Source organism: Parambassis ranga, chromosome 13, assembly GCF_900634625.1.
Source record: "Parambassis ranga chromosome 13, fParRan2.1, whole genome shotgun sequence".
In the NCBI taxonomy this organism is placed as follows: Eukaryota; Metazoa; Chordata; class Actinopteri; family Ambassidae; genus Parambassis; species Parambassis ranga.
This window is the reverse complement of record NC_041033.1, coordinates 20,612,605-20,632,903: the sequence shown is the minus strand read 5'-3', so window position 1 is coordinate 20,632,903 and position 20,299 is coordinate 20,612,605. Positions and strand designations below refer to the sequence as shown.

At 43.8% G+C, this 20,299-nt stretch overlaps 3 protein-coding genes across 4 annotated transcripts in view; 2 read left to right on the top strand and 1 right to left on the bottom strand.

Annotated features, from left to right (window-relative positions):
- Positions 1-1,307, bottom strand: part of aplp2 (amyloid beta (A4) precursor-like protein 2) — a 47,713-nt gene extending 46,406 nt beyond the window's left edge. The window contains exon 1 of the mRNA XM_028418917.1: positions 997-1,307. Within this exon, the coding sequence (XP_028274718.1) occupies positions 997-1,068 (72 nt within the window). The 5' untranslated portion in view covers positions 1,069-1,307. The remainder of the gene's footprint in view (positions 1-996) is intronic.
- Positions 1,308-3,271: 1,964 nt separating this feature from the next.
- prdm10 (PR domain containing 10) lies at positions 3,272-11,758 on the top strand. Of its 2 annotated transcripts, none has more exons than XM_028420224.1 (23): positions 3,272-3,329; positions 4,467-4,609; positions 4,735-4,896; positions 5,000-5,059; positions 5,143-5,247; positions 5,492-5,666; positions 5,762-6,003; positions 6,299-6,499; positions 6,618-6,690; positions 6,764-6,881; positions 6,964-7,084; positions 7,184-7,453; positions 7,760-8,104; positions 8,197-8,352; positions 8,436-8,615; positions 8,693-8,803; positions 8,882-9,082; positions 9,165-9,308; positions 9,429-9,599; positions 9,858-9,995; positions 10,127-10,349; positions 10,440-10,537; positions 10,635-10,823. In XM_028420224.1, exons 2-23 carry the CDS (start codon positions 4,538-4,540, stop codon positions 10,821-10,823), a joined length of 3,555 nt encoding a protein of 1,184 aa, XP_028276025.1. In that variant the 5' UTR covers positions 3,272-3,329; positions 4,467-4,537. The 2 variants fall into 2 exon arrangements, with proteins under 2 accessions (XP_028276025.1, XP_028276026.1); XM_028420225.1 differs by lacking the exon at positions 3,272-3,329 and adding an exon at positions 3,522-3,600 and having other exon boundaries at positions 10,635-11,758.
- Positions 11,759-13,731: 1,973 nt separating this feature from the next.
- Positions 13,732-16,406, top strand: LOC114445258 (uncharacterized). Its single transcript, XM_028420213.1, has 9 exons — positions 13,732-13,751; positions 14,064-14,319; positions 14,406-14,455; positions 14,565-14,703; positions 14,978-15,096; positions 15,168-15,348; positions 15,630-15,713; positions 15,797-15,892; positions 15,978-16,406. The coding sequence occupies exons 5-9, from the start codon at positions 15,020-15,022 to the stop codon at positions 16,296-16,298; spliced, it is 759 nt and encodes a 252-aa protein (XP_028276014.1). The 5' UTR covers positions 13,732-13,751; positions 14,064-14,319; positions 14,406-14,455; positions 14,565-14,703; positions 14,978-15,019; the 3' UTR covers positions 16,299-16,406.
- The last annotated feature ends 3,893 nt before the right edge of the window (positions 16,407-20,299 follow it).

Here is a 20,299-nt window from a genome sequence, read left to right as displayed (position 1 = left end):
TTTCCCTGCCACACACAATGCCAGCCAACACAACCTCAAAATGGCCGAGGCACACGCAGGAGAAAGGGAACAAGATTCCCTTGAAAACCACTCGGCACGGCACACGGCGGTGCCAGGAGGAGACGTCTGGTTAAAGTGTTTTGTCATGGTTGGTTCAGGAGTGAGCAGGAAGGAACACTTGGTGTTTAAAGGGGGGGAGAGAGGGAGGGAGTGAAGGGTGGGGGGTGTAGGTGGAGGAGGGTGGTGGGGCTGTTTACTCTGAAAATGGGTGCATTGTTATCCGATGACACACGTCTGACAACTGCAGGCATCAGAGTCCAGGGACAATAATGGTGAGCCAGCAGGAAAATAGGACAGCAGGCAGGTAAGCGTGCACGAGTGTGAGTGTGTGTGTGTGTGTGTGTGTGTGTGTGGACCTACATATGGACCTAACTACACCTGAGTGCATGTTTGACATGATTGCAGCCCAAAAACATGAGCAGGAACTGAGGCCTGCTGCAGGATGGGGGGACACAGGACACAGGAAAAGCCAGAGATTGAGTACCTGACAGGTTAAAGGACTCCTCATCTCATATAATACACATGCAGGCTGTTTGTGATCCGGTGCACAGGTCCTTCCTGTGTGTGTGTGTGTGTGTCCCCCAAAGGCCTGACTGAGCTCCAGTTGTCTTTCGTTTGATCTCTGCAGCACAGCATGCTATAATTCTCCTCACAGGACAACGTTCAACTCACCACACACTGAAAGCAGTGTCTCAGGCTGACATGGAAGTCCCATTCTTTAAAAACACACACTACTGTTTAGTTTTAATGAGTTTGGATGACTTCATGTTGGAAATCTGCAGCAGTATATTAAACAGTATATGACACAAACAGGACAGTGATCAGTGTCTCATGAGAGCAACATAATGCGCCGGAGGATTTGCTTTTCCATGAGGACAGCAGCACACAAATCCAGTTACACACACAACAAGTCAGACAACATTTCCTCTCACATACCTCGATGTATCCGGCCAGCGCTGGGACCACAATGCCCAACATGAGCACAGATATGGCTGGGACGGAACCCATCTTCCAGGATCTCCTCTCGGTTAATGCTACTGTAAAAAAATAACTTATCCTGTCAGCTATATGTTGGAGGTGACGTCCCGAAGCATAAAGAAGCAAACCAGGTTCCGGGAGTGATCTGACCCAATCTGTCCCCGGAGAGCGAGGCGAGGCTGCTCCGCTTGTTTTGTTTCCCGAGCTCGGCGCAAAACGTTGGAGGGGACTGAGTGTGTCGGTCTCCTCTGGAAATGTGGATTGTGTGTCTGTGGCGCGGCGGCTGTGCCTCCTCCCTCCTCCTCCTCCTATAAAGTCTATGGATCAGAGCAGAGCGCACAGCGCCACCAGGCGGCCACCACTCACCATGCACTGAAACGATCCAAACCACACTCAACTGACCTGATTTATACTTTTTTGGCGTATTTCACTTATTTTTTTAGGATCTTTATCTCGCTGTAGTCAATAGATAATATATATAATATTTAATATAGCAGGGCAGCGGTGGCTCAGTGGTAGAGCAGGGTTGTCCAGAAGGTTGGTGGTTCGATCCCAACTCCTCCCGCATTGCCTACAGTGCACTCACTGGTGTGTGGTGTATTCAAAAATATAACAGATATATAAGAATGTCCCAACCTTCACATTTAATTTCTTGTTAAGAATTTTCAATAGAACGAAGAATTATGTTCCAATCACTCTATAAAAGTATGTACTTTTTTTATAGCACATGATTAAATTACTGATACGTTGTTCTGTGTTTTGAAGGTAATGTGACAGGCATGAGTCCAATTTTCTTTGTTCAAATTGGGTTGTATAAATGGGGGTAATTACACACAAACACCATTAGCCTTTTGTGATTTGTTTTTTCCTTCTAGGATGTCATTAGTATTTCCCTCTGATGGCTTATTAAAAAAAATTGCCATGTAAATTTGTGCTTTGCTTCAGGCAGGGTGCTCAGATTGGTTATTCATTTCTGAAACATTTAGCCGTTAGATGTGTTGAATTTGCATATGATTAGATTCATCTTGGGATGTGTCAATGTAATCCCTAGATATATATTAAAAAACACAGGATTCATTTTGTCTTCCTCCTTCCCTGGTGACAGCAGCTCAGTGAGGTCAACATCTTTCAATTTGTTTTTCTTTTTTTTTACTGCATGACTTCAGTTCAGTGTTGTGGTGAAGGACCTGGGTGAGGTCAATTGTTTCATTTACCTGCATATATCTGTTAATTTCTTTGTTCCTTCTGCATCGTATTACACTGCTAGAGTGTTTAGTTTGTCCTGATGTTTTAAAACATCTTCCATTTCACACACCTTTAACCTACTAACAGTTTTTGCACTCTGTGGCCTGACTTGGAGTACATTTTTCTTAACTTTGTTTAACAGTTTTAACTCTCTGGACTAAACAATAAAGGGATTTCTAATATTTATGCAAGTTACATTAAATAATAATGGTTTTAAAATGAGTAGAAAGATTGGAAACTGTCTGTCTCCATCTAGTGCCCATATTTGGACACGGTAGAATCACTTTTTTTCTTTTCCGGTAACCACCTTCAAAATAATGTACACATAAAACAACTAAAGCTAAATAACCGCACTATATGGGGTATTTATAGTAGTATCGTTGCTGCTGGTGGATATTGACATGTTATTATAATGTCTTATCGCAGTGGTACCGTAAGTTTTCGTGTTGCATTTGAATGTTTTTTCTTTTGCTATTATATTTTGAAAATCCGTACCGGAAGTAAACAAATATAGCCTGTGTGTTTGACGTTAGTGTTCTCCTCATTCGCCACAAGGGGGCAATGGCTCCTACTTATAACGGTCAACCGACTTCACGTTATTATTAGTTCCAGATATGACATAAAATTATATTTGTACGCATGAACACATAATAAAATCCGCACTGTGATATAAGTTAGTTCTAAAATATCAATGAAGCGTGCTAGAAAGTAATTCATCAAAAAAAAAATACCTCTTCGCACATCAGGTTTAATCCTATTGGACGAGCTCGGGGAATAAATTTTGTGATTGGCTGTAATGTTAGCAGCTAAAATTAACAGTTATGAGTACAACCACTAAAATGCTGGCGTGAACATAGATGTTTGTTTTAAATCTTATAAAAATCCATCGACTGAATGAACTATTTTGTGAAATTAGCATTAAAATAGTCTGCACTGCTTTTATTTTAAAGTCGAGGAGCGCCAATCAGAAGCCACGCTTTTGCGTGTTGCTAGGTAGATTATGTTAATATATGCAATGCGGCCATCTCTGCAGCTACCATTCTGAGGTAAGAACAACTTGTACGTTTTCCACAAAATGTAAGAAAACCAGGAAATGATTAACGGTCACTGCTGTAGCGCGACTTCTCTGCAATCTTTCTGTTGATGTAAATTAAATGTGCGGGTTGTTTCGGCGCATTGCTACGGATAGGAGATGCATTTTTTTCGGTGGGTCTCTTTGGATGTAGCCGTTGTTGTTAGTCCCACCCAAAATGGAGCCCGTTCTTCCTAGTTCACAGTAGACTTGAAGGGCTGGACTCAACTAGGAATGGGGGACGGGTGGGTCTACCCTAAATAATTCGGGCCGTTAGCACTTCTAAGCTTCTGTTGTTACATAAATTAAAATGTGGCCCATGTCATGCTGTCTGATAAGTTATGTTTGTCTCAATGTGCGGCCTTACATTGAGACTATATGTCCGTAGTGCTAATGTTGCGGTGCAGTAAATGCCCGGGTTTCTACGGCGCTGTTTTTTGTGGTATGGTCCGGTTGGGACCGAGAACCTGCGGGGTTAAAATAGGGGGGAATTGATTTTTATATTGATTATACCAACTAGATTTGTGAATGAGTTGACAGAGTCGTGATTTTTCACCGTGGGTTTTGTGCCGACGTGCTATTGTATGTAGACGTCGTGTTCCGGGCGGCCTTGTTAGCAAACCGCCTTTTCCCTCGTACCCCCGCTGCGAGTCCTGTGTGACCGCTCTGTACACGGAGAGACATGCGGGTTTATTTTGGCGTGTACATCCTGTCAACCCAGCGAAGATCTATGTCCGTGGATCCAAAATTTCAGTTTTATGGTTGCCTCTGAGGCTCAGTTCTAGTACCGCTCAGCTCATGGATGTCTGCTGCAGTGCCTCACTGTTGCAGCTAAACAGCTTTCATTGCACAAAGCCAGGATACTGTGACCCTGCTAAAGATGTACCATTCATAAATCTGCTCAGGCTTGTTCACTTTTCTACAGAAAGAAAGTGTTCAAAAAACATTAATGGTACCACCAGTACTCCATGTTTACAACTCATCCATCATCTGGCTGCCCCAAAACAAACAACCACAGCATCTGCATTCCCAGTGTTGTATGACCTATCATTATGTAATTGTGTCATCATCATTAAAGTCACATAAATCCTCAAATCTGTGTGCGCTGTAGGCATCCCGTGGCTGTCTCAGGAGGGACGTGATCAGTGACGTGGTTGGCGACAGGCCTGCCACGGTGCTGCCATGGAAACCAAGCAGGAACCCTCCACTGTGTGGAGTCAGACTGTTACCAGTGATTCAAGCAACCCCACACAGGTCTACCATCCTTTATAAGCTCTCTCCGAACTACTCATTTACAGTCATAAGTATTGAAAAGCATTATAGCAAACCTTTCCTCACCAAATATTACTGTATATGTGTTGTGTGTGCAAAAATTGAAGGTGCATTTTGAAGGTGGCACCGTGGCCCAGATAGTGTACAGTGGCGATCAGGCGGACCGGGGACAGCAGCAGGTGGTTTACACCGCAGACGGGAACTCCTACACCTCAGTAGAGTCTGCAGAGCACACGCTGGTCTACATACACCCTGCAGATGGCTCTCAGGTAAGAAGCGATACTTTTGAGAGAGTCGTTCTTGTTGACACATTTAAAAGTCTCTTCAAACTCAGTGCACATGCTCACTCCATGTCTTCCATGTTTCTTTCAGACTGTGTTTGCTGATCAGCCACAAGTGGCTTACATTCAGCAGGATGGTACAACACAACAGGTAAGTTCACCAGCCATTGCTAGCTAACAGTGTGCCACTTTTGTTTTTTACACAATCATAAAGTAACTGAGTCTTATTTGTAGGTCACAGTTCTGTTGCCCAGTGGGCAGAACATGAATGCGGCCAATCTACATGTTCTCAGTAATGTAGCAGACGCTCCACAAGCTATACTGGAGCCAGTTACCCAGGTGAGGAAACACTGTAATATGCTTTCTCTCTCTTACAACCTCAATTCTAGCTCATTAGCCCATTTTAACACATAGCTATGAGGTTATTTTAGCACCAAGTTATACAACGTACAGTCCAAATTTAAGTGTGTAGCAAAGATCTAAAATGAATTGTATCTGGCAGTGTTTGTGTTTTGCATTGTAACAAGAGAGTGTTACTGATGCGGCTGTGTGACCACTGACTCTGTGAAATCCACACGAACAGGAGCAGCTGTCTGTGTCCAACTCGCTCACGTCCATGGCTGACATCACAGACCCTCCAACAAGTCCCCTTGGGGCCACAGACTCCACAGAAGATTCAGATGAAGATGAAGATGAGGACTCTGAGATGGATGACTGGGAGCTACCTCAGCCGCAGTCATTCAACCCCCACAGCCTGTGTGAGTGGAGGCCTCCACGCTTGTCTGTCACTGATGTAGAGCAAATAACTTTTCTATAACTGTTGTGGTGATTCCACCTCTTTGTGACTTCTCAGGGTGCGAAGAGTGTAACAGTGCCAACCCCTCAGACTGTCTGAAGCATGGTCCTCTGCACCCCATCCCTAACCGGCCAGTGTTGTCCAAGGCAAGAGCCAGTCTGCCTCTGGTCCTCTACATCGATCGCTTCCTGGGAGGGGTCTTCTCCAAGAGACGCATCCCAAAGCGCACACAGTTTGGTCCTGTGGAAGGACCACTGGTTCCACAGAGTGAGCTGCAGGACCACTACATTCATTTGAAAGTAAGAAAGCAATTACATTTCTTAGTGGTAACTACTTCTTTGGGATGAGAAACGCTTGTTCATTAAGTATAAGATTGGTGGTTCAATCCCATCCTGGCTGCATGGCGATCTGTCCCTGGGCAAGACACTTAGCTCTAAGTTGCTCTCGAGCCCTTTTAGCACCTTTGAGTAGGTAGTAAAATATACAAGTTTATCTCTCTGTGATGAGAAAGTCCAAATTTTAATGGCTTTTATCTCTTTAGAACAAGCTGCAGGTTTTCAACAGTATCTGTTGCCTTTTTTCCTGTTGCCTTAGCTGTGCATGCTGGATGCTGAGAAGGAGGCAGAGAAGTCTGATAACATGTGGTTGGACCTTTCTGATGAGGACAGCTGTAACTGGATGATGTTTGTGAGACCAGCTCAGAATCACCTGGAGCAGAACTTGGTGGCCTATCAGTACGGCTCGGAAATATTTTACACAACCATCAAGAACATCCAACCAAAACAGGAGCTTAAGGTCAGTGTGGTTAGGAGCAGTCTGTGCATTACAATTCCATCAAACAGCTTCAGAGCCTCATCCATGAAGGAGACAAACCAGAGAACATAAGTACACCCTTTGTCATCTCCTGTTTAAGGTGTGGTATGCTGCGTCATATGCTGAATTTGTACATCAAAAGATCCATGATGTCACAGAAGAAGAGCGAAAAGGTGAGTTCTATAACTGCTGATTGTGGTGGGATGTGTCAGTTTTTCCTGGTTTTCCTGACTTTCTCTTTTCCAGTGCTTCGGGAACAAGAGAAGAACTGGCCCTGCTATGAATGTAACCGCCGCTTTGTGAGCTCCGAACAGCTGCAGCAACATCTCAACATGCATGATGACAAGATAAACTCTGTTTCCAAGTAAAATCACTTTTCATTACATTACATTTCTACAGTTTTAGAACCTGAACACAACATGGTCACTGTGAATCTCCTTTGTCAGATCCAGAGGCCGGGGCCGAGGAAGAGGCAGAAAGAGATTTGGGACAGGAAGAAGACCTGGACGTCCACCCAAATTTCTACGCTTGGATCCGCCTGCAGACTCCAGTGGAGACAAGACCACAGTAAGTAACACATCATATGTTTTGTTGTGTTGATTGATCATTTAGTTCACTTAATCTATGAAGTAAATATATGTGTGAAAATTACAACTTCTTAATTAGGAAATGTTGGAATTGACCGAGAAGCCGCTGGAGGAGCAAGTGGATGGAGCTCAGAATGGGCTGAAGATGGTGGAGATAGAGCCAGAGGGTGAGACTGGGACTGAGGCAGAGGGTCAGCTTATACCACCTACTGGTGACCCAGTCCCAGAGTCCACAACGCCACCCTCCAATTCGGACCTGCCTGGTCCACTAAAAGAGGATCCGGCACAGAGTGGCCAATCAGATGCCCATCTGACATCACAGGACCTCCGTCGTGCGAAGAGAATCCGGGTAAGACTGGAGGCTACCTGTCCACTGAAATGCAGTTTTGTGTGATGTCACAGTGGCCATGCATGGCTTTAAACCAGTTTGTCTCTTTTCCTCAATGCGTGCCTACCTCTCAGGTGGATGTGCAGGTAGGTGGAACCTGGAGGTGCTTTGTTTCCATAGTGCTGATGTTCTCCTAACATCTCAGTGTTTGGCACCTTGTACACACTAAATTTTATCGAACAGCCTTTTCCTGTGTTATCGATATCAGAAATCATTGTTGGGGGTTTTCTGGAAGTGATTTTACTCTTTTTATCTTTTCCATCTCAGAATGCAGCACTGCAGCATCTTTTCATCAGGAAGAGTTTCCGTCCTTTTAAATGCACCCACTGTGGCAAGGCCTTCAGGGAGAAAGACAAGCTGGATCAGCACCTGCGGGTCCACGGCCGGGACGCCTACACTTTTTCCTGCCACTTCTGCAGCAAGAGCTTCATGAGCGACTCGGCCCTAGAGGACCATATACTGGTGCACACAGAGAATCGCTCCTACTCTTGTCTCCTGTGCCCAGAAACCTTTGAGAGACTGGAACTACTCAAAGACCACGTGGGGGTGCACGCTGTAGACGGCTGCTTCACCTGCCCTTCCTGCAAGAAGACGTTCACTGACTTTATACAGGTTGGTTAAGAAAGTGTCCTGCAGAACATCTTCAAGCAGCTTGATGATTCTTTCCTTTAGATTTCGTTAGTTTAAGCTGTTTTCTTCTTTAGGTGAAGAAGCACATCCGCTGCTTTCATTCAGAGAAGATCTTCCAGTGCCCAGACTGCGAGAAAGCCTTCTGCAGACCGGACAAGCTGCGTCTGCACATGCTGCGCCACTCTGACCGCAAAGACTTCCTATGCTCAACGTGTGGCAAACAATTCAAGGTAAGACGAATTAAAGGTGAGCACTGAGGGGAAAATACATTGTAAATTTTTATGTGACATTTGTTTTTTTTCCGGATATTAAGAGGAAGGATAAGCTGCGGGAGCACATGCAGCGGATGCACAATCCAGATCGAGAGGCCAAGAAGGCTGACCGAAGCCATCGCTCTAAAACCCTCAAACTGAAGGTGCCCACCACCGACTTTGAGAGCTTCATGTTCAAATGCAGAGTCTGCATGATGGGGTTCAGGCGTAGAGGAATGCTGGTGAGCCGCAACTCAAGAGACAGAATTTTATTTTGATATTGAATCAAGTACACTCAGCTTAATTTTTCTATTAACAGGTTAATCATTTGTCTAAGCGTCATCCAGAGATGCGTATTGATGATGTGCCTGAGCTCACACTGCCAATTATCAAACCCAACAGGGACTACTACTGCCAGTATTGTGATAAGGTTTGTTCTTACTGTTCATAGTGAGTTTGGAAAACCTTTCAGTTTGACCACATGTCTAATAAACCCATCTCCTTTAAGGTGTATAAGAGTGCCAGTAAGAGGAAAGCTCACATACTGAAAAACCATCCAGGAGCAGAGTTGCCTCCTAGCATACGCAAATTACGTCCTGCTGCTCCTGGAGAGCCTGACCCCATGCTGAGCACACACACCCAGCTGACAGGCACCATTGCTACCGCACCGGTCTGCTGCCCACACTGCGCCAAGCAGTATAGCAGCAAGGTACAGTATTTGTCCTCTCTGAGACTAGCTCTGTTCGAAGTAATTCTCGATAAAAAAGCTTTTTTGTGTGCTTGTTCTTCAGACTAAGATGGTGCAGCACATCAGGAAAAAGCATCCAGAGTTTGCGCCGCTGGCCAGCACCCTCCAGGCTCCTCTGACGACAGCTGTAATCAGTAGTGCTCCTACGGTCATCAGTGCAGATGGTACCACGGCTGAGGCTGTAGTTGTAAGAACGGATACTTGTACACGTGTATATACACATGTATAAAAATACACTTAACAAAGCTGAAGAAGATAAATTTCACACTCACATTCTAAATATGTTACTCCTTTTTTTCCTTCTAAGACCACAGATCTGCTGACCCAGGCCATGACCGAGCTTTCTCAAACCCTGACCACAGACTACAGGACAGCACAGGGAGACTATCAGAGGATCCAGTACATCCCAGTCTCTCAGGCGGGAGGCAGCCTGACCCAGCCGCAGCACATACAGCTGCAGGTGGTCCAGGTGGCTCCGGTAAATCTTAAGATTTGATCTATACACTTGTTTTTGTTTTGCCTCACTCACAGTTTAGCATATTCAGAGTGTAGTCCTGGCAGCTAGTAGGAACTAATACATCGTTAAGAGAGGGGATGTTTTCACATATTTCCTGTTTACGTATTCTGGCGAATCAGGTTCTAGATTAGGCACTTCTGCGAGGAAGCTGCTTTTCTTCTGTGGTTATATCTTTCATACTTTTGCAGTGTTGCAGTTATATTCTCTTGTGTTCCACAGGCTTCGTCTCCACACTCCCAGCATCCAACAGTAGATGTGAGCCAGCTTCACGACCCTCATGGCTATAGTCAGCACTCCATCCAAGTACAACATATCCAGGTCTCTGAGCCCTCAGGCACTGGACAGGGTGCCACCCAGGTAAATCTGACTTAACACCGGGTAGTTATGAAGGTCACCTCACAAAAGTCAGAGATTTCCGTTTGCAAGTGTCTGAAATGTGGCAGCAAAATATTAACAAAATGACAACCATCTGTGCTCCCTCTTTTCAGGTGACTGGTCAGCCTCTAAGCCCTACCTCCCAGCAGACTAGTCAGGAGCTGAGTCCTGCTCAGCTCACCCCTGTCACTTTAGCTCAGCCCCTCCAGACCAGCAGCACCCAGCAGCAGCAGCAGCAGCAACAACAACAACAACAACAACAGCAGCAGCAGCAACAGCAGCAGGGGACTGTGCAGCACACCTACATACATGGAAACTGGAACTACCGAGGCTACTGTGAGTGCTGCACGTCTCTGCATCACGGCCTGCATGGCGTCCTGCCTTTTACTGAACTGTCAGTAATGTTTTAATTTCTTATCGTTTCAGCATCTGAGATCCAGATGATGGCTCTACCTCATGCTCAGTACGTGATAGCCGAGGCCAGCACTCCTGCATCTGGGAGCAATAGCAACCAGGTGAAAACGGTGAGTGAGTGCTGTCTTCATTTTTAGGAGTGTAGGAGTTTGCTACACTGCACATTTGTCCATAATTCTCTTAGTAAACATGTCGCCATCCCTGCAGACACACTACGTTATCTCTGAGGGTCAGACGGAGCTGGAGTCGAAGCAGACTGTTCCTCAGGGCACAACCCAGACCCATACTGAACATCTGGAGCAGCAACCAGCCAATCAGCAGGCCACCACACAGTACATCATCACCACAACTACCAATGGCAGCGGTGCAAGTGAAGTTCACATCACAAAACCTTGAACTGTGCAGTGATGAACATTTTGACAATCCAGCACAGATCCATGGACTGATCCTGCATGTCATCCTCAGCAGCTTGTATGCACATGAATGAATGAAATACAGTCATATGCACATGGATAGAGGTTTGTGTACATACAGAGATAAAATGATCCAGCACAGTTTTATGTGTCTGCAAAGTGCTACGATGTTGAATGAAGGGTTGGGGCAAGCTGTGTGAGGAAAAATGAAACTTAAGTGACAGAAAAAATGTGAAGCTTTCAACTAGAAAACAACATAAAACTAAACCTTTCATACACTGGAATGTGTAGGAGTGATGGAAAGTTTAGTCCTTACACAGATTCAAACCCCCATTTTACATATTTGTAAGAATACAGACATTTCTAAAATATAATATTTGTAAATGAAAAGAGAATAATGAAACTTAAAGCATAAAGTGTCTCCAAAACCTTTTTGTTTTAATCCATTACGACTCCTCACTCCGTATGTTGCTGCTGCTGCTGATGTCTGTCTCATTAGTTTCCTTGTTGGACTGTGAATGAATGTGTTTATTTACAGACTGCACTGTCCTGATTGCCCATTTTCCCTCATTTATTTTACTACCAAATTCTCTGCCTTTGTTACAAGCAGACATCAATGTTTTATTAGTAAAATTAAAAAAAAGTAAACAAAATAATTTCCTTTATTCAAACACTCTACAGAAGACTGTGGTTGTCAGATGAGGGTGCTGTATTGCTTTTGCACTGCTTTTGGTTTTATACATTTGAATGCAGCATACTTAGAAATACAGTACCATTATTTATTTATTTATTTATTTGTGTTGAGATTATGTTCACATTTTGCCAATGACACCTCCACCAATACTCATGCAAATTAAGTTTTAAAGCTACTGTGTGATATCAGTGTGATAATGTGATAAATAAATGGAGGTAGTAAGAAGGGGGGACTCCAAAAATATGTCACAAATGACATTTTTCTATTTTTAATGTTAAAAGAGAAACACTAAAGAATAAATTATGTTAAAATAAATAAGAAAAAGTGCTGACAAAATTTCAGACATAACTGCTAAAATATATCCTGGATGTTTTGCACAGTACAAGTCGTTTTTTTAACTTAAAATTTTACCCTTTAAACATTAAAATGATTCATTAATGAGTTACTTGTCCTGATTCCAGTCACTCCTTTGGTGTGATGATGAGTCAGCTCAGGGCAAACCTGCATTTATTGGATAATAAACCTCTGATCTTTATAGCTGGCAATGTGCTTGTCCTGTTGGACATGTCCACTAAAGAGCGGAAGTACCTGTGTTCCTGCAGTGGAGGAGGAATCGGCTCCATCATGGTAATATGGCTAACCAGCTGTGAAGATGTTGTATATCTTAAAGTTTGTGTGTCATAAATCTTTGTGTATTTTCATCAAAGATATTTTGTTATCATCTATATGAGACCTCTCTTTTGTATTTCTTGTCTGTGTGTTTTTAAAGGTACACCCAAGCAAGATGTACTTTGCTGCAGGAGAAAAGGGAACCCAGCGGTAGACGTGACTTGGAGCTAGTCCACAGGGATATACGGGACAAAATGAACCAACTGGACGTGGTAGTTCCTCTTAGGCTGCATCAGGTAGACAAACTGGAGGTTTACTGATGACCAAACTAGAGTGAAGTCTTTAAGCTGGTTACCAGAGTTGCAATTTGTTATATTTATTGTAATCTCATAAACTGGTTAACGGTACAAAATGACTTCAAACAGCATAAACATGGAATGGATCATGCTTTTGCCCAATGGTATGAATCTCCTTATGAAATTTCAAGGGTTAAGGTTGAAAAATGTTTGCATTGCCTCTCCCAAATTTTTTTTCTGTTCAAGTTTTTAAGAATTTGTGACAACGTCAGAATTTGATTTTATCAGGCAGTATATTTTGGAAACATTGAATTTTGTCTTGACTTGTTACACTCATCTCCTCTTTCACCCACATCTGTATGTCTGCCAGACTCAGAGCGCCACTGAAGACCAAGGTGTTGGTGCATAACAGCACGCAACTCAAGTTACAGGAGCTGTCATACAGCTGCGCATGGCTTCATTGAAAGGAAATTGATGTTTACGTGCAGCCCTTCCTTGTGGCATACTACAGATGGGAGAATTTTATTTGATTGCCACAAATGCTTCTAAGCAGACTGGTTTAAGTGATTTATTACTGAGGACAAGTAAGGCAGGAGCTTTATAACTGATCTGTGTGAATTTTAATAGGAATTTTAAGTAGTGCTCACTTGTGCCCATTAAAGGGTGTTGTTGTTATTCTTGTACTCTCCACTAGATGGCAGTATGGTCCAGGAAGCAGAAATGTGCTCCACGCCACTGCCAAAGTTTCATATTACAGTTAAAACAGTGTAAAGCTCTGTTAAGTCTCAGTATAAGGATTAAAAATGGGCTCTCTTCCAGTGAGAAACCTCCTTCCGTTTGCAACAGGCTGTTCTAATGATCTAATAATAGCTCCGACTTTGTGACTCAGAGGAAAAGCAGTGACAGTTGAACGGGCTGTTTCTCGCTCCTAGGTGCAGCAGGGCTTGTCCTCTGGACACTTAACACTTAGTATGTTTAACACTGTATGGATGGAATGTGGGAAATGGATAAAGGCACTACCCAGATAAAACAAATCTTCCAGTTGAACCAGTTTTACTAGCTTGTCACGTTTCACACTTAATCACCGTTTGACCTGGTGGAAGTTGTTCACCTAATGGCTCTGCTACAGGTTCATGCAGCATGTCTGTACCTGTGTGGCTCTCATGCCTCGGTTGACATTCTCCTGTCCCAGGGGTCAGGAGCATACAGGACAGGGAGGGAGGCCGGCCAGAGACTGGGCCTGTAAATGGATGGAGGAGGTACAGGAGGACAGGGAGGGACGACCAGCCGAGCGGAGACGGAAACTGCAGAGGTAAATAGAGCTGCGTGTCTTTCAACACATAGCCTTTCATTTGAATTACTGTTTGAGTGGCATGTCTGTTATTACCTGCTGTGAGTATCTGATGTTCAGCATCAGGCAGATTTCTGTCAGCATGTGTGAATCTTCCCTATTTTAGCTGCTTAGTGTCTGAGAGCAGTTATCATTTAAAGCTAGAGCTTCAGATTTCTGAAGATAACAATCACAGAAATCCTTTTGCTTTCTTCTGTCACTGCAAGTTTGAACAACTGTTTTATTGCCCAGCTTTTAACCCACTGTCTGTCACTCTCCATTACCGCAACATAGTTCAGATCAAACACCAGCTTATGGTCAGACCACACACACAACCTGGTCCCAGACCCTGAGGACACTGCACCCCTGGTACAGTTTGGCCCCTGTAGGCGTAGTGTGGTCAGTCAGCCAGCTGGAGGCACTGCAGCTTCACTCCTCTCTGTCACTGGGGGACGTGTGTTGGAGGCTACTGCTGTTGTGTTTGCTCTGGATTGTTCTGGGAGGTTGCATCCATGCCCTGAAGTGCCGCCTGAGGCCAGGACGGAGCCAGGTGAGCGTGCATGCATGAACCGGATCTCGGCTTGTTGGTGTGTTTGATCGTCTTATGTTTATCCAGTGGCTTTGCTTCAATTCAAGGGGCAACAGCAGGAGGTTGTAACTGAAAACAGGAAGAACCAGCATTCACAGTGAGGCGTTTGCCACTTTATTTGTCATAAATCATTTTATTTTTTTTTGGCAGTGGAGAGGGAGTAAGAGGGGGACGTGCTCATCTGTTTGTCAATGTGACTTTTCCAGGATATCACAGTCAAGAAGCCCAAGCCTCCACATCCCTTTGATTCTTGCCTTGACTGACAGCCTGCTGCTCTGCGTGCTGCAGGAGCCCCTTCCAGACCCCAGTGTGCCACACATTCAGGCTCTCCTCTCCAGACTGGAGGTAAGAGGGAGGAAACCACCGCTCCTCACACACACCCACACAGCAGCCCGCCTCAAGCAAGATCTGTCATCTCCTGTGTTTTCAGTCGTTCTTTGCATGTGGAGCAGTGCAAAGTCTTTGATGTAACATTACATAGATCAGATCTTGCACTCTAGAGATTCTAGCTGCAGGCAACATATCATCATCTGCAGTCTGAATTAAGCAGGCTGGCAGAGAAGAAGAGAAATGTAAACATTTTGTCTAAACAGCCCGTCAATCTTCTCTTTCCATGCAGTCTGTATTTCATACACTTCAGAAGGCTGCTGTTGGTTCAGAGATGATTCTGGGGGACGTAGACCCAGGCTCCATACTGACAGACAAACTGCAGCTCATGTGCACCTATCTGCAGAAGAGGTCAGGTTCACCATGAGGAACTGCTGCCTTGTATTTTAGTTGAAATAACATCATACGCTCCTCTCTGATAGGATAGGGACCTTGTGTACTCTCATCAAGGTGCAAGGGGATTTTGAGGCCAGTGTGAAGGACATGCTGCAGGGCCTGGATGGCCTCTGGGCCCAGCTGGAGGAACTGCATGCCAGGGTCACACTAACCAAACGGGGGAGCCGAGAACAGGTGGCTGTGGCCCTGGTGCAGTCAGACGCAGAGGTAAGCAGGTGTGAAAGCCGTCAGCAGATGTGTCCCATTTAGCTGGGATCAAAAGTAAATAGACACCATGTGCAACTTTAGTGTCAAAAAATCTTCTTAGAGAGAAAAGATCTATCCAGCTTGCTGTGAAAGAACGTGTATGTCCCGACCTCAAGGCCACAAACAGATGACCTCATCACTCTGGGAACCAGAAAATGGACACACACACATGCTTCTTACTTTTACATGCATCAACATTTCCTGGCGTTTATACATTGCTCATAATACTGTGTTTGTAAAAGTCTCTGTTTACAGTCGTGAGCCACCATAGAAAGAGACTTCAGTCCTGCCATGCTCATCTGAAGGACAGCACACAAGTCCTGCAGGTAAAGGTCACCTCATGCCCGAACAACAATCATGTCTGATACTTCATGCCGTCTTCACCTTTTTTTTTTGCCTCGTTCCATAGGAGATAACCTGGAGTCACACTCATACCAGCAACAGCGTCAACAGCAGCATGGAGTCAGTTTGGCCAGAGCTTCTGCTTCAGGCCAACATTGAGCAGGTACACCAAACTGTGCCCAGCAGACAAACAAGGTTTGAGTCGTTTTTGAAACCCCAGCAGGACTGAAAACAATCTCTGTCTGCAGTTTGATAAGGTGCAGGAGGGTTTCCACTCTCTGGAGCAGCAGACCTCCACCTTCCAAGCGCACCTGGAGGGGCTTGGAAAAGGAAATCAGAATGGACACGCAGGGACCTCCTCCCAAGGTAAAGATGCCCATACAGAGACACATGTTCATGATGGATGTACGAGCGAAGTGTCGCTGGAACGCTGTTCCTCTGCAGCCTCATCCGCCTCCTCAGCGGAGGCAGACACAGAGACAGAGACTCCTCTCTCGCTGTGTGAGAGGTCAGCGCTGCAGTTCTCCTCCACATTTGAACGGCTGCGCAAATCAGGTCGAAGGAAGTGATGTCGATCTGTTTTGCGATAGAAGGGTTTTATTTGGCAAGGTGTTTTCAAATGTTGATCATTTAGTGATGCCTTAAGTATTCATTGCTTGTGTCTGCATGCATCCTCCTGGTAGTTGTAGGGGAGACCGGGGCTTGGTCTCACACTTTTTACACTCTGTTATATATCTTAAAATTAGTTCATCAGATTGTTAAAAAATACTTACCAATTGAAAGAACAAAGTCTTGGGCACAAACGTTGTATTTATTTCATTTTGATATCTCTCTTCTGTGCAGACTTATCAGCATTTAAATTTGCCCCAAACAGCCATATTTTAAAGTTAGCTTGAAGCAGCACTGTAACTAAAGTCTGGCCAAACACTTTATTCTCTCTTCTAACAGGTGCAAATGTTAAATAATTGATATTTGTGTCTTTAATCAGACAAATACAAAAAATATTCAGTTGGTATTTTTTACTTCCATATGTGAAAAATGGGAAATTTGTCCTCAGCTCAGTTGACAGTGTGCTTTGCTTTTCCCGGACAGGATGTGACATCACATTATGTTTAAGCACAAAACTAGCATTCCACTTTTGAGTAGACCCCCTTTGTGGTCAAGTTATTGCAAGTGTGACAACAAGCCCCGGTCTCCCCTACCGAAAACAGCTGTTAAATGTAAGTAATGTTTTAAACACAAGGGGGCGCACTTTCACCAGGTATTACAAAAACAAACAGTGGTGTCCCTCAGCACCTATTTAAAATAATCATGATGGGATCATCTTGACCTCAGATCTGAGCTTTCTTGATTGATTAAAACAGTTAAGCTGATTCAGGTGTAATTTTAGAGCTTTATTTCTGTTTCTTATTAATTATCAACTGCTATATTTTATATGAAGGAACTGACAAACATTTGATATCTGATAAATGCTCATTATAATCACTGTTCTACATTTTATGTCGTCATATTCTTTAATATTCTAGTGTGCAGGGGTAATATAAGTTCCAGGTTAATAGATCCCTGTTTTTTTTTTTTCCAAAAATATTTTCCACTCTCTGTGTCTTTCAGTCGCTCTCTATCAGACTCAGAGAGCCTGAGCCTTTGAAAGCAGGGATTTCAGGTTGAGGGCAGAGTTGTTGGGGGGTAGAAAGGTAAGAAGGGGGCAGTGGAGGTCAACGCCGGAAGCATTTCTGTTATTACTAAAAACTGTGCAGCCTTCTAGACCCTTTTTTGAAAGACATGAATGTCTTTGATCCAAATTCAATTACCCTGCAGCACCACACGGAAGGCACAGAGGTCCACATAGTTTTCTTCAACAGATTCCTGAGTTTACAGGCAGCAGACAGGACTTCTGGTGCAGAAGTGGTTCTTTCATTGCAGCCGGTTGTATGAACTCTATACAGTATGCATTTCATAGATGTCATTTGACCGTGGATTCGCCTGCCATCTGCCACATGATGCATCTGTCCACTTCCCTCACACTGGGGGCAGCAGTGATTTGGAGAGGTGGGGCCGACCCCTGAGAGATCTAGGATGAATGGAATGTGTGCTGAGCAGGATCTGAGCTGTCACTACACCAAAGACACAAACACACAAAGGCTGAAAAGCTGCTGTGTGTTTAAAGTTAGTGACTAAAAATACATTCAGAAATTTCACATATAGAATATGTAACACTGTCCACAGATCAGTCATGGAGACGCGGATCATAACGCTCCTGGATGCTGACTTACAATAACAAAGACCACGTGTGCTTTGAGGTCCAACCATAGAAGTTTATACACTGATTTATTAGGTGGAATAGAAGTGAGAAGATCAAATTCTATTAGAGTACAAAACAAGTCCTTCTCCTTGAGGCATAGTCAGGGAACATCCCGGTCCAGTCCACATGGACTCATGCCTCACATTGCTGGCATGTGATGTCATGGCCAGCAGAGGGACAGAGCAGATGGCATCAGCTATCTGCTCTGTTGAAAATGTAAAAAGTGAGTGAATTAAATTACCACAGACTTTGTTTAGTTACACTGAAAAGTGGATGACCGGCTTCCTCGTGGGCCGCTCTGGTCCTGGAGGAGAGGCTGTTTCAAAGCTAAGTCAAGTGTGTGTTGTTTCAGAAAATATGGTTCATGGCAGAGGTCAATCCCTCGCCTTATCCTGACAATTACTCAAGATCAGGTTTCACTGGCGTACACACACACACACAGTACACAGTACACATTTGTGCTGATCCCTCCTCTGATGGCACCGCTAGACACCGTGAAGCAGAGTGAGCGACAGCTAGCTGATATAAGCAAACCTGAAACAACTTTCTCAAGAAATCCTTAAACTCCTGTTAGGATTTATAATGTGTTTCTAAATGAGACCGATAAACAAAAACATTTCATACAATGATAATGTGCAATGATTTAACCAGAAAAAGACAATAAATATGTGTGTGTGTGTTACACATTGTCGTTTGTTTGCAACTACTTCAGTCTCCTTTCATTTCTTAGATCTTTGATTTGAGACTTTGGGTCCTTTGCCTCCCATTGTAGGTCAATTCTGACATAATCCCAGCCAATAAAAGGCATATCACATCACATCATTAATATGTATAATGTTTTTAATATTTGTTTATGTGTATGAGGGTCATGTAATGATTAAATAGCACTGGTAATACCTGAAAGCAGCCAGACTTGTGTTGAAACAAACGTGAATTCTGGAAGGAGTCTGCAGTAAAAAGCAGTGAGAAACTTCAGATCCAATGTGTGTGTGTGTGTGTAGCTGATTTAGCTGATTTGTTCCGAAAGCAAATACCTCCTGATGAATGGCAAACTACATGCATGGCTGCTATTAAAGGGCTGGACACAGATAACGGAGGGCCATGCCACTTTTAACCAGAGGCTGTTGGAAATGGAACGGACAGCTGCACGTTGAGACAAAACATCAAAAACACTCGCCACAGATGTACGCAATTAGCAACATGGTAGACATTTGGGGAGCAAAGGTCCATAAACTCGCAACTTATTATGGTTGATCTAACATGGCTGGAGGGAAGTCTAAACTCAGGAACATTTATGGGCTCTTTAGTTTGGCTTGAAACATTCCACCATGCAGAATTTCAAGTCAAAGACGGCTCCGCTCCTTCTAAAGTTTTCCTCACACCTTTAATATTCTGATGCTGAATATTATGAAATTACGTGTGTGTGTATATATATATATATATATATATATATATATATGATGTGTAAATGAGAAGGAGAGAGCGAGACAGATCAATCCAGAAGGGAGGGAGGGAGCAAACGCCATGCTCAATGTGTTTCCAATCATCAGGAAATGCTAAGCTTCCTGTTTGTGTAAATATTTTCTTATTTTGTTTTCCCAGAGAGCAGGGTAGAATAATGAAGCCTGACCTCTCCGCCCTCCTGTTTGCTCATCATGTGGCTGCGGCTCACCTTTGGCGTCGACGCCGCTGAGGCCATTCCTGACCCGTCATCTTAGTCAGGAATAGATGGACACACAAGGGGCAGAGAGGTCTAAACTACCAGGTCAGACACAAAATATAGCTTTTAATTTCTTTCGGATTACATTTTATGTTGTCGTCTTGAATAGCATTGCTGAAATATAGTTGCCTAATAAACCTGAAGAACCAGTTATGCTACATGTGAGTTATTTGTGAAGTTTAAATCCGACAAACATGAGGGATTATTCCAGGTGTAGCTGTCTGGGGCTTAAATATTACATGATAAATCTTTTTTTTTTTTACATGGCACCATTAAGATCTCCGTGTGCACTTCATCACCTGGGTTTATCCTTCATTTATATTTTATCTGTACTGCCAAAAAACCTGACAGTTTGATTTCTCAGGATTCCTCCCTCAAAAATATTTATTTTTTTCAGGTGGCTCTAAACTCATAAAAGTCATTGTAAACCTGCTCAATTTAACCCTTTAAACCCTAGCCAAAATAAAAGAAAAAAACACCTAGAAAGACATTCCCGAAGAAAATGAAGAAATGCACCACAATAATAACGTGCATATGCATGTTCTTGG

What these genes read in the sequence shown, in the direction of transcription:
- prdm10 (XM_028420225.1), top strand. Translation starts at nt 4,538, where the DNA reads ATGGAAACCAAGCAGGAACCCTCCACTGTGTGGAGTCAGACTGTTACC. An exon ending in ATTCAACCCCCACAGCCTGT is followed by an intron (nt 5,667 to 5,761) that starts GTGAGTGGAGGC and finishes GTGACTTCTCAG; the next exon opens with GGTGCGAAGAGTGTAACAGT. An exon ending in ACCACTACATTCATTTGAAA is followed by an intron (nt 6,004 to 6,298) that starts GTAAGAAAGCAA and finishes CTGTTGCCTTAG; the next exon opens with CTGTGCATGCTGGATGCTGA.
- LOC114445258 (XM_028420213.1), top strand. Translation starts at nt 15,020, where the DNA reads ATGATTCTGGGGGACGTAGACCCAGGCTCCATACTGACAGACAAACTG. An exon ending in TGGTGCAGTCAGACGCAGAG is followed by an intron (nt 15,349 to 15,629) that starts GTAAGCAGGTGT and finishes TGTTTGTAAAAG; the next exon opens with TCTCTGTTTACAGTCGTGAG. An exon ending in ACAGCACACAAGTCCTGCAG is followed by an intron (nt 15,714 to 15,796) that starts GTAAAGGTCACC and finishes CTCGTTCCATAG; the next exon opens with GAGATAACCTGGAGTCACAC.